This window comes from Phaenicophaeus curvirostris, chromosome 21 (genome assembly GCF_032191515.1).
Source record: "Phaenicophaeus curvirostris isolate KB17595 chromosome 21, BPBGC_Pcur_1.0, whole genome shotgun sequence".
Lineage (NCBI taxonomy): Eukaryota > Metazoa > Chordata > Aves > Cuculiformes > Cuculidae > Phaenicophaeus > Phaenicophaeus curvirostris.
The window spans coordinates 11957755-11970024 of record NC_091412.1 but is presented as its reverse complement, the minus strand read 5'-3'; the positions used below and the strand labels follow the sequence as shown (position 1 = coordinate 11970024).

At 51.6% G+C, this 12270-nt stretch overlaps 1 protein-coding gene across 2 annotated transcripts; it reads right to left on the bottom strand.

Annotated features, from left to right (window-relative positions):
- Positions 1–2023: 2023 nt before the first annotated feature.
- Positions 2024–11908, bottom strand: ORAI2 (ORAI calcium release-activated calcium modulator 2). Of its 2 annotated transcripts, XM_069873777.1 has the most exons (5): positions 11805–11908; positions 10987–11031; positions 9527–9655; positions 9109–9349; positions 2024–4748 (listed from the first exon to the last, which is right to left on the bottom strand). In XM_069873777.1, exons 4-5 carry the CDS (start codon positions 9334–9336, stop codon positions 4203–4205), a joined length of 774 nt encoding a protein of 257 aa, XP_069729878.1. In that variant the 5' UTR covers positions 9337–9349; positions 9527–9655; positions 10987–11031; positions 11805–11908; the 3' UTR covers positions 2024–4202. The 2 variants fall into 2 exon arrangements, with proteins under 2 accessions (XP_069729878.1, XP_069729877.1); XM_069873776.1 differs by lacking the exon at positions 11805–11908 and having other exon boundaries at positions 10987–11265.
- Positions 11909–12270: the final 362 nt, after the last annotated feature.

Here is a 12270-nt window from a genome sequence, read left to right as displayed (position 1 = left end):
GGAAGATGATGTTCTTACCAGAAAATTCTAGCTCTTCCTCATTGACATCGTAAGTTTAAAAAATTCAGATAATTATATTCTGAGCCAAAACCTGAGGGCCTTGTCTAGATGTTTTTGAAGGCCAAAATGTAATCTAGTCCCTGTGCAGTCACTGCTGTGTCTCCTTTGACATTTTTCACCTGTTAAACAGCATTTGGGCACCTTCTCAGATCAAAATGCAGTTGGCACACCTATCGGTTCTCTGTGACTGTATATGAGCTCATGTATGTTCTCTCCTAGAAAGCCCAAATGGCAGCACTGCAGACCATTTACAGCTGATTTAGATTGTCCAATATCATAGAAACTTGAGAAAAGCCTGTAGAGGTTTTAATCTTGTTTAATTGCCCCTTAAAAGGCGATTCTGGCCACTGAACTAGTATTATTAATGCAAGACAAACTTTAATGATCTTCCCATTGCCGGAATTCCTATCACAGCTGTTCATCTACTTGCCCACAATTAGCACTGTAAAACACTTGCCAAGAACCAAGCCCTCATTAAAAGGAAATGCATCCAATTGTTCTCTGCACGTGCAGCCCAATGTCCGAGCAGGGTTTTAAACCATGCAGAACCTGCACTAACCCATAGAGGATGCTGGAGGACTGACGCTGCCTTAAAAAATCAGTCTGGAGTAAGAAAGAAGCATGAAGCTTAGCAGGTTTATCCAATTCCAGTCACAGAGCCCAACAATAACAGGGATACAGAGGTTGTTGTACAGCAAATGTTGCCCATGCAGGGATAAACCAAGAGCAGGCAGAGCTAAAATACAGAGCATTTGTTTCTCCCAGCACTGGGTGCCCTGGGCAGAGGGCGTGCTCCCAGCAGTATCCGCAGGAATGCTTCCCAAATTCAGTCAGTGGGGAGCTACTGAAACCGCTTTGTTTGAAGCACACTCTAAAACCCCAGGAAAGGCCAGAGGAGAATGTGAAGAGCGAGCAATCAGTCCTGCAGCTGCCAGGCGCCCTGGTGAGCCGGGATCGCCCATCCCCGAGTCCTGGCATCGGGAACTGAAGGGCGTTGGCTCTGCGGCTGCACCCACCCCACCAGCTCTCCACAAACGCTGCTGTGTATTTGAGCACTTACTGCAGAGCTTTCACGTGGTAACGCTTTCATCCATCTCCTGGGCCCAAGGAAGCTGAGGATTGGGATGACAGCCCCCCGAAACCACACCCCTCAGGGTCCGAGGCTGATACAGAAAGAGAACGCACAAGTCAGAGAGATCCTCAACGCGCACCCAGCCTGAGAGACCTTGGGAGAAGCATCCCAGGAATGACGGACACCCCAGGAACGGCAGAGAGATGACAGCACGGGACAGACATGGCCAGGCGCCGGCAGGCAGAGACAGACACGACACCACGTGCTGCCAGCCCTGCTGGACACCAGGGACAGTGTGGAAAGGCTGGCATCTCCACGCTTGACTGATGGGAATCCCTGCTGACAGCCACGGGGCAGCAGCAAAGCAGGGAGAATTTTCAGGGGCTGTAGCACAGAAACACCCGCCCGGCCAAGCACAATATCCCTGCACCTCCACAGGGGAACTACTGGGGCAGACAGCACAGCGATCGTTCCACAACACAAACAGGACCCAACAGTGGTAAAAACATAAAGAAGTTGGAGGAAGAGAGGCAGGAACAAGAAAAGCACAGGCTGTTGTGGGAAAGGAGTTACAGCGTGAAGGTGATCAGCAGCCTTGAGAGATCTCACACACCAGAGCCAAAGAGCAAGAATGGTCCCAGGGGCTGCTCGTTGCAGGGAAAACTCTGTGCCCAGAGAGCCACCAGAAACCGAGCTGCAAGCCAAGTTGTGGAAGCATGTTATTATTACTCTGGTTTAAGTGCCTTTGCCCCTGGGGTACCATCCCAAACCGAACCTCGGACTCCCACTGGAGTGAGGCGATCCCACTCCAGCCACAGACGCGCTGCTGTGAAACACCGTGAATCCAACCCCACAAAGCTGTTCTACAAATCAGAGCAGTTTCTGCTGCAGTTCTCCATTTGCTGAAGTTTATTGTATTTGCAAAGAATTAAACAGACAATTTGGCTGTTCTGAATAAGCCGCACTGTGCTGTCTGCATGCTGTGAACCCCTTTTCTTCTTAAAATTGCACAAATGGCTCAGTGCTTCCCTCAGGAACCTCCAGAGTCCTCATACTCCTGACACCCCAGAAGCACCCAAAGAAAGCATCGATGAGATCCATCCTGCCTGGTGTGGCACTGACCTCACAGATTCTGTTGGTAGAAGAGCTCATGTGTGTAATAGCAGAAACCTCCACTCTGATATTGCCTTGTAAACCTTGAATTATTACAGTGAAAATAGGAGGGGGAGAGTGCACGCTTCCAGAGTCCGTATGAATTCCTGACCACTCACTTCCTGGAGGACACTCCTTAGTTTTTGCACACACGCACAGGGCCGGAGCGTGCACCCAGTGCTCCGAAGTGGTTTTCTTTGCTGCACATCAGCCAATAAAGCAAATGCCAACTTCAGCGAGAACAGCCGATGGAAGCCACAGACACAGCGCTAAGCAACACATTCTGCAATGCCCAAACTCACACGTAAACAAGAGAGATCAGAGCCGAGTTCCCAAGGGCCTGGCCAGGGAAGAATATCGGGATAGTCCCACCGTGCCCCGCTGAGAATTGTGTGCACTCTCTGTTCTGGGAAGCTGACATGCAATACAGTGCCGTGAGAGCTCTCCCCTCCCAGGGGACTATGGGATCAGGGCTGAAGAGAACATTACAAACATCCTTAATGACTTCAGAAACCTGAAGGCCTGGGAGACTCCAAAGCTGCCACGTTCGAGAGCAGCACAGGGAATCGGCACAGGATCAGGGCCAAGGAAAAGTTCCTGTTCTTCTTCGAGCCCTGCGTGGCAGAGTCTTCCTTTCCCTTAGAAGAGCTGATGATGGCAAAACTCTTCCCTCCACAGTTACCTTAAATCATAAAATCACTTTTACCGAAGTTTTCATCCCAAAGGATGCTACAGCTTCCCTCACCAAGCAGCACAGCCAGGCAAAGGCTGCTGCTGCAGAAAAACACCCTCAGATCAAATGAGTCACGATAGCTCTTTGACAGCACACAGCTCTCCCGGCAGATCCAATGCTGTGGGATGCACCAGGTTCCACCTGAGGACTTGCCTGCTTCAGTGGAGGGAAAGGGAAATGCATGTTTGACAAATCCTGCTGACAAAGAAACCCCAAAGCAGTGACTAATGAAATATGGGACCAGGGCTTGTTCCCTCCAGGAAACCAGGCAAAGACATTGCAACGACACAGAAATGTAGATGACACAACAAGGGATTGCTACACTATGCTGTCACTCCTCACCTCCTTGAAATGTGCTTTGCAGGTCCTTCAAAGTCCTGTCTCATTAAACTCCCTGGCACTGCTCTGATTCAAGAATGTCCTTGTTAAAGCTAAACCACCTGTGAGCCTTCCTTGGGCACTTGCCTCTTACTGGGAGAAGCCACATGCTCTTGGCATCCATTCCCCCTGAAGTGATAGATACTGCCAAAGGGAGTATGAGAGAGGTTCCCAGCCTCCTGCAATTCAAATTCCACCTCCCGAGCTGTAAATATATTGTAAGGAATATCAAGAAAAAGAACATAAAGGCTAAGGCTGATTTCTTTCTGGTTAGGTATTTATGGAACACTTGCTGTGGCACAAAGGTGATCAGCACTCAGGTCCTGTTGTGCGTTCCTGGATGTCCTCAAGCTTGCTGCGGATTCCCTCATTAACCAGCCCTGCTCAAGAAATGAGCTGCCAGTTAATTGCTGCTGCGCTGACAGCCAGGGAGCTCTGACATGAGACAGGTCCTACGCACACGTGTCCTTTTGGGACAGCTGACGCAGTTTTACTTTTGGCCACAGAATATTGCGTTTGAGAATAATACAGATTTTTGGCCACCTGAACCAGTGTTAAGGTTGGTAAAGTTGTGACCTTGGACTCCGTGGCAGTGTCGACTTAAGTAGGCAAGTGTGTAGGACCAGCCACGGGCCAGAGACCCTGGCGTCGGAAGCGGCACTAGAACCCACAGCTACTTCTGGCAGGAGATTTGCATTTACAGATTGAAGCCTCAAGACAATTCATCACTGGTGCGTCACCCATGAGCAAAACATTTTAATCTTAGCCTTAGCTGAGCGGATTCACTGGCAGCAGCCTCTGCCACTGTCACACGACCTGCATGCCTCTGTCATGCCCGTCTAGCTGCACTTTCAGTTTGTGAAGCTCCTCGATCTCCCGGTTGTGGCGCTCCGTTTTGTGCCGCACCAACGAGCGGTAGAAGTGAATGGTGAAGACGACGAAAATCAGACCCACTGGGACCATGATGATGGTGGAGACCAGTGCTGACTGCCAGCCCGCATGGCTGCTGGGATTCTCCACATTGCTGGTCTCATTCTTGAGGATGGAGCCCACAGGCAGAAATTTTATCCAACACAGGAGCACAACTTCTGCAAGGAACAGGAGGATTCCCAGGACGGTAGAGAAGCCCCAAGCCAGCTCGATGTACGGGTGCATGCGCTCATGCGGGGACTCGCTGATGGAGTTCAGATTGTGGATGTTGCTCACCGCCTCCACGTTGGGCAGGATGCAGGTGCTGATGAGAAGGGCAAAGAGATGAACGGCCACCAGCACCGTGGTGCAGGCACTGAAAGCGATCAGCAGCATCTGGGGGTACTTGTACTGCACCTCCAGCTGCACCTCCACCATGGCAACCTGGGGAAGCAACAACAAGCTTGTCAACAGCTGCCAGTTTTCCTCTTTGCAAGGCTTTCAGTCAGCATCTTCATTCCGGAAGAGCAGCTAAGGTCAAGTACACAGTCAAGTGCTTTTTAGAATGGAAACAGATCATTCCCGTTTCCCGCGAAGACACACATGCAGGCTGCAGTGGGGCCTCACTGAAGGCTCACGCACACATTTCTGTGCTGTAGTTTTGCTGAAAAAACATCTCTCTCCTTCCAACCACGAGCTCTACAAAGGGCATCAAATTAAACACAGCAGAAGGAGTGCAGTAGACAACGGGCAGAGCTGGGAGGCAGCCAGTGGCCCGTCTGCCCACAACACGCTCTCCTTTTACTCAACACTTGCAGCTGCAGTGCAGGAAGTTTTGACTTCAGGCACACAAAAAGCAAAAGTAAGTGACGCTCCTGGCCAGTGGCCAGCAAGGCTTCACTCCCCCATGGGAAGCACACAAGCTACTTTACAGTTTAAGTCATTCCACAGTTAAAATAGTTGCCTTCCTTTCTCAGAACATCGCATGTTCATTTTTATTATGAATATGCCCAGATACAAGTTATTTATATTGCCAAATTTCTCCCTCGAGAGCTAATAACTTGCTGATGTTCTCAGCAGAAGTGGACAGCTATTGCTTATGGATGTGCTCGGTGCCTCGGACAGAAGTCCCTCTGCTCAGAACAGGAGGCAGCTCATAGGAAGCCTCTAAAGCTTCTATTTTTTTCATCAAATAAAGCTTAACAATCAGAATAAGCACAAGAGAGCAGAGGCTCTTCTGAGGTCAGATCTGGAGTGCTCGGACAGGCCTGTTAGCTGGGCTGGCATAAGAATCTGTAAAATTACCTATTGTGAAGTAAACAGTCCTTGTGTGTGGTGGCATCCCCAAACAGACTGCTGAAACCTTCTGCTCAGAGCAGCAACAGGGGACAAAACTATCAGCCAGCGACTTGCTTGGATCTGCAGCTGGACTCCATGATTTGCATGGATACCAACTCGCCTGGCAGGTTTTGGACATTCCCAGACTCCTGTTCTGGTTTTGAACATGTCTGGTTTTCACTCCTTTTGTTGTTTTCTTTCCAGGTCCCTGTTTGCAGCTTATGGTAGTTCCGTATAGCAAAGAAAATAATACCACAGGGTTGGCTTCACCACCTATTGCAAGACTGGGTTAGTTACAACACCTGCACACTGCCTTGCGTATGTGCTCTCTTCAGATCTCCCTCTATTGAGTCCAGAAGGAGGAGACCAAACTGGAAGAGACCAAACTCACTTCCTGCTGCCCTGCCCTGTGTGATGTTTGCCTGTGACCCCTGCGAGCCAGGGGAAGGAGCAGGTACCTTGTTCATTGCTGGGTGCTGCAATCCCAGGGACATTGCGTTCAGCAAGAATGGAATTGTGCCTGCGTGTTCCATTTCTGGCTTTATGTGAAAGCCGAAAGCCTGGCTGGTGTCAACATATCCCTTTCTCCTCGCTCTTCTTCGCAGGAGCAGCACCTCCCAGCTAATTGGATGTTTCCTGACCTATTCCCTAGGGCTGCCTTCAGCTGTGTGGTATGATGAATTTTTTACACTAACTGATGGCTCGGTAAGAGGCATTTCAGGGAAAAACATCAACAATCCTGATAGGGCAGCAAGGCAGGAGAACAGTTTCTTTAACTCAAATCCGTACTGGAAAGGCGCGTGAGCTCCTGTTGCTTCCCCCTGCACAGACTGTTGTGTCGTTCCTTGACCGGGATAAGAGAAAGAGGACGAGCTGACATAACCCATTTAAAACCCATTAAATACACTGCTTACTAATTGTCCCATTTGATGCAATTATACTCTTATGTGATAACAGCTCCCTTTATTTTAACCTCCTCCCAGAAGCCAAGGTGCCACAGGCCTGACTTTGCCAGCACCGAGCGCTCTGCTGAGCTGCAGAATATCTCGGTATAAGCTTAATTTTAAATTTGCAAACAGCGCCCTTGAGCCCCACGCTCACAGGTTTGCCATGGACCCACTGTTCAGAACACTTCAGAACTGAACAATTAAATTACATGCAATTATGGGTTTTTTTAGCCCAGAGTGCCCACAATAAAGATATTTCTCTTGAGAAATGTAGCCTGGGATGGACAGTACCAGGGACAAAGCTGACAAATGGCTCAGCACAAACCATGCTACAGTCACACAGATGGCCTGGCAGCTGCTACAACAATCCCTGCAGCGGATCTGCTGGATGGCTTTTTAAATCAAATACATGTCCTGTGGCAATTGGACAAGTACTGAGACTGCTGACAGGCAGCCATAGCTCTTATCTCCATCAGGGAAACAATGATGGAGGCTTCCTAAGCTCCCTCTGCATCTCCTCATCTGTAGCCTCCCTGGGGCAGAGGCCCAGGACCCGCATCTTCCTGATCCGTCTGACTCTGCCAGAAATACCAGAGATAGCATCGAGTAACAAGGAAGGTTCACATTATTTCACAGCCTGTCCAGGAAGAGCTGGATCAGAGCCACTGCCTGTTGATTAAATATCAGCTCCTAACAATTTTCAGCCAATATGGAATAGGCTTGAAGCAAGCACATGGACAGGGAAGTAAACAAAGCAGTTGCCAAGCCCTGTGTGACATTTGTTTACATAGTTAAATGCACACAGGGCTTCAGGGAAACTATTTAACTCTAAATAACTTCTCAACTTCCATCAATAGCCAAATAGACACTCTTACTAGAGAGCAAACATCCGCGTACTAAAGACCTGCCTGCCAAATCACCAGCAGAGAAACAGCCCAGTAGGAGCAGACACCTTGGCTTCCACAGGAAGGCCCAGTACCACAGCTGGGAAAAGGCCAGCCAAAGAGAATTCCTTACTGCAGAACCTCCCATTTCCAACAATGACAGATTTTAGGTGTTCTTATGTGCAGCTGGTGATCTATAATAAACCCCAGTTACTCCTAGGTGCTTATAGGACTCACGTTTTAAGAGAATAGAAACCAAATGGTTAATTTTGTGTGCTTGCCAAGACTTTCAGCAACTGGCTGTTGTGGGAGTTGAGAAGGCACACACTGTGCTCAGAGCCGTGGTCCAGCCCTGCTCCACGGGCGGCTGCAAACACCGCAGCACCAGTGATGCCAGCGAGCACACACCCTGGCCGGGGCACAGCTCCGCTGCCTGGAGAGCCCAGCTCACACAACACAAACTGAGTTTAATAACCACCTTTAGGAGTCACACGACTACCACAGAAGTCGAGTAAGACAGAATATGAAGGGCAAGCATGTGAGTTGCTTTTAAAGTGAGGATGCTTCTGAGTGAAGGAAATCTGCAGGAGAGCACTCAGCTTTCTCAACAGCAGGAGGCACCTTCTGCCACTTCAGCACTCAGGCTTCGGTACAAACCATCACATGCCCTGTGAAAAGTGTTTACAAGAACCACATGCATCCAGTCAGCAAGCAGAGAGGAATCACAAAGCAACCAAGCACCCTCTCTCCCCTGCTCCTGCTTAAATCCCCACTTGCAGTTTTCCAGCTTCACTTTGGGCGACCACCCTGTTGTAACATTACAGATGATTCATGTTCTGGGGGGCCGGTAGAGATAAAAACAGCGGAAGAAGCTAAAACAGAAGAAGGAAAGGTCTCTGGAAAGTCCCCTGTATCTGCCTTGCCCCCAGCTTCTGAGCTGTAGGAGGCAACACCTTCGCATCATGTCCTGCACATCCAGGTGCTGCCTCTGCTGTTTTGTGTTCAGCTGGGCAGAAAACCTCTCTCACTCCCAGTAGTTTCAACTCCCACTACCAGTAAGCGAGAACTGGAAGGGAGATGAAGAGGTTCACAGCGACACTGCCGTGCTTTGTCAACCCCACATCCCGTATGGGTCACATCACTAGACCGCTGTCTCCACCCTGTTTGTTTGCTCCTCCCTGATGTGATTTCCATCTATGCAGCAGCTTCCAGATAGCACCCAAGTGCTGCATGGAGGAAAGCAACTACCAGGGACATTTCTCCCTAAGATCTCATCTCAATCTCCCCTCTTTCAGCTGAAAGCTGTTCCCCCACATCCTATCTTTGCACTCCTTGATTAAGAGCCCCTCCCCAGCTTTCCTGTAGTCCTCCTGATCCCTGGCAGGTAGAGGATTAGTCCTTTTAAGTGGCTTACTTGGGAGCATGCAGACAGCTTGTGTATCCATGCTGCCTCAAAAGAACCAGCCTCAAACCAAACTAAGAGCAGCCAAGCAGCAGCCCCCAGGCAGATGCCTCCTGCCTCTCCAGAAAACAGCAGGTTCTGCCTCTCCATGGGAAGAAAACACTGATTAACAGAGGATTTTACCAAACCAAAACCTTCACAATGCAAAAAGCATTGCTACAAAGTACACATACCATCGCAAATCCGGAGAGCAGCGCAGAGGTTCTGCTGGAAGCCTTCAGTTTGGCTCGGCTCAAGTAGAGTTTCCTCCAGGAAAGGGCCTGAACGGAGTGATGGTTTGAGGTGACCAATTCCAGATAGCTGCGCCGGACCCAGTCCCGGTAATCCATGCCTTTTGTGCCAGGTTCAGAGCAGCAAGCAGGAGTGGAAGGATCCACCGGAACATTTAATTCAGAAGTCATGATGAGAGAAACGCTGAGGGAACAAAACAGTCATGTTCAGGAGGAGGCAGCAGAAAGGACAAGCATCAACAACTGGAAAAGCTCTGTTTGAACGGAGCTATCCTCAGTCAGCAAAAAACAATGCGGCAAACACCACTGCGCTTGCCAGGCACAGAGCAGAGAGCAGACCATCCGTAACTGCCAAACCCACCGTGAGAATCAGGGAAGATCACACAGGTGAGCCCAGGAACTGCTCCAGCGGGAACTCAGGAATGATGAACAGCACCTGGCTTCTCATTTCAAGGCCGGCCACTCGGCTTTCCCCTCTGATTTCTCCTTGCTAATAAAAAAAACACTTTAAACAAAGACCTCCCAGACACAGGACAGGATTCGCTAAATGCTGTGAGCAGAAACTGCTCAGCTCTGACAAACGCCTGACATGAGATGTTTAACTTGGCCTTCTGAAGGAAGGAAACCACAGTTCTCTGATTAATCCCCACGCCCACAACTCTCCTGCCAGCCACCACAGCACTGGCAGTCACCAACACCAGAGCAGCACGACACCAGACCCTGCTGGCTCAAAGCTATCAGCTCCTGGGAGGAGGAGATGCCTGTCCACGCGCCGTGGTGCTAATTAGTCTCCACACCACACCTCAAGGTCACAAGCGCCTCACTGTTGGCTGGAAAGGAGCCTCAGCACCGCCCGCATCCCCCGCTCCTCCCGGCTCTCCACATGGCAACAGTTACAATAACATTAAACCTGCGTTTGCTGAGGGATTTGAAGAAGTGGTAAAGATAAAAAGGACACCCAACTGCCTACAACTCCAAATGCTAATCTGAAAAGGAACAAAGCCGTTCCAGGCACGAGAAAGATCAGACTTGAGCAACAAATAAAGCACGGCAGGTTGGGAGGCTCTGTCCCTCCTGAGCATGATGTGCTTGCAGATTCCAGCCCCTCAGACAAGGATGGCAGCAGAAGCACAGGATTTGTTCTTCTGGGCAGTTTTTGATAAAGCTACTCCTAGAGCCCCTAGAGAACTCCAGGATGGCTCCTGGACTGCCCAGAAGTCTTCAAGTTATTGAAAAGAAAAAAAACCCCACAACATAAAAACTTTCACAAAGCAATAAAAACCAGGACAGAGTCAGAGGTAGAAACCTCCCCACTTGCTCTGTGTTCCAGAAAAATCCACTAATCACCTATTTTACAGTAGAAAAAAAATCTCTCCCCAGGCCAGCTGGGAGGATGGGGGCGGCAGGCATGTTCAGTGAGAAGCAGATTCACAAAGCTGTTTCCTGTGATAACATCTGTGTGGATTCCGCAATGTATAGCGAGGGGTGAATTAATTGGCTTCATCCTAAGCCGAGACGCTGACGGCCTCTGCCCTGCTGGTTATTCTCACAAAACGCGTAGGAACTTTGTATGTAGGAAACCTCAGCCCCCGGGACAAATTCCATTGAAAAGACAACTGAATCCAGGGGTTATGGCAGGAGAGCAAGAGCGTCCAATCACATCCACTTCTGTCTTTAGAAAAATAAGCTAAAAATACCAGACAGATGAATTTTCACTCTGGAGCAGTTCGAGAGATGTTCCCAAATGCATAAACAACTTCAGAATAAACCTCATAAACACAAATGGAGCCCAAACAAGCAGCAAGAGGACAGCAAACTCACCTTGGTAGCTACAGACATGGAGAAGCTGGGTGGGGGCTCCGAGGGCTGAAATACAGGAGCAAAGAACATGTTACATGCACAGCATCTGCTGCAGTTTTACACTAGAAATGTTTTTTGGCCAGTTAACTGCGTCAGGGCAGAGCTGTTCTGGAGAGTTCACGTTCCTGCCTCGCGGCGTGCAAGGTTTCTTACAGAAACAATCACATTCCAGGCTTTCACCGCCCAGGGCTGCTGAATTTTGGATGGAGACGCAGGGCGTCCCCAGGAGGCCTCTCCCCGACCCGGGGGAGCAACCCCCGCGCAGCATCATTCCAGAGCCCAGGCACGGGCCAAGTCTCACCCTGCACCCCGCTCTCCCCCCCGCAGGGAACCCCTTCCCACAGCCCCTCCTGGCTCCGACCCCGGGATGCCTCACCCCCAGGCAGCCGCGACCCCCATTACAGCAGCGCCTGAAGCTGGGGACCCCCCCGCCCCATCACCACAGCCGGGATCCTACTCGCAGGGCCCCCCCTGAGCTGGGACCTCTCCTCCTCCTTCCCACGCACCCCCAGCACCCCCTGGGCAGGCTGGGACCCCCCTCAGCCGGGGCCTCCCCTCCCAGGCACCCTTGGAGAGGAGAAGCCCCCTCAGCCGGGGCCTCCCCGTCAGGTTCTCTCGAGCAGGGACCCCCCAGGCCAAGCTGCGACCCCCCGCTCAGGCTCCCCCTCTCACGGGCCCCTCGGACAGGGGATCCCCCGGCGCAGGATGTGACCCCCTAGCCAGGAGGATCCCCTGGGGCAGGATCTCCCCTCCACACCCCCCCCCAGCCCGGGTCTCACCGCGCGGCCCGGGACCGACGCCCCGGGAGCTGCCGCCGCCTCCGCCGCTGCTGCCACGGCAACGCCGGCCCGCGCCACGTGACCGCAGGAAGTGGGAGAGGCGCACGTGACCCGCGCCTCATTGGGCCGCGGCGGGAGGGGGGCGTGGCCAAAGCGGCGGGCGCCGTTGGGCGAGGGGCGTGGCCACCGCCCCTGGGGGGCGTGGCCAACGAGAAGGGGGTGTGATGACCTCCCCTGTGGGCGTGGCCAACGAGAAGGGGGCGTGGCCAACGAGAAGGGGGCGTGGCCAGAGAAACGCGGCCTGGATCCCTCAGCGCTGCCGGGCTCGGTTCGCAGCCCCTCGCTGCAAGGGAGCCGTGCAGGGGCTGGAGCGCGTCCGGAGAGGGGAGGGGGCTGGAGAACGGGGGTTGTGCGAGCAGCTGAGGGACCGGGGGCTGTTTAGCCCGGAGGAAGTGAAGCGAGGGGA

Bases quoted from the DNA above. Each gene is read 5' to 3' on its own strand.
- ORAI2 (XM_069873777.1), bottom strand. From the start codon at position 9,336: ATGACTTCTGAATTAAATGTTCCGGTGGATCCTTCCACTCCTGCTTGC. The intron at 4,749-9,108 runs GTATGTGTACTT...TTGCTTCCCCAG, and splicing joins TGCTCTCCGGATTTGCGATG to GTTGCCATGGTGGAGGTGCA.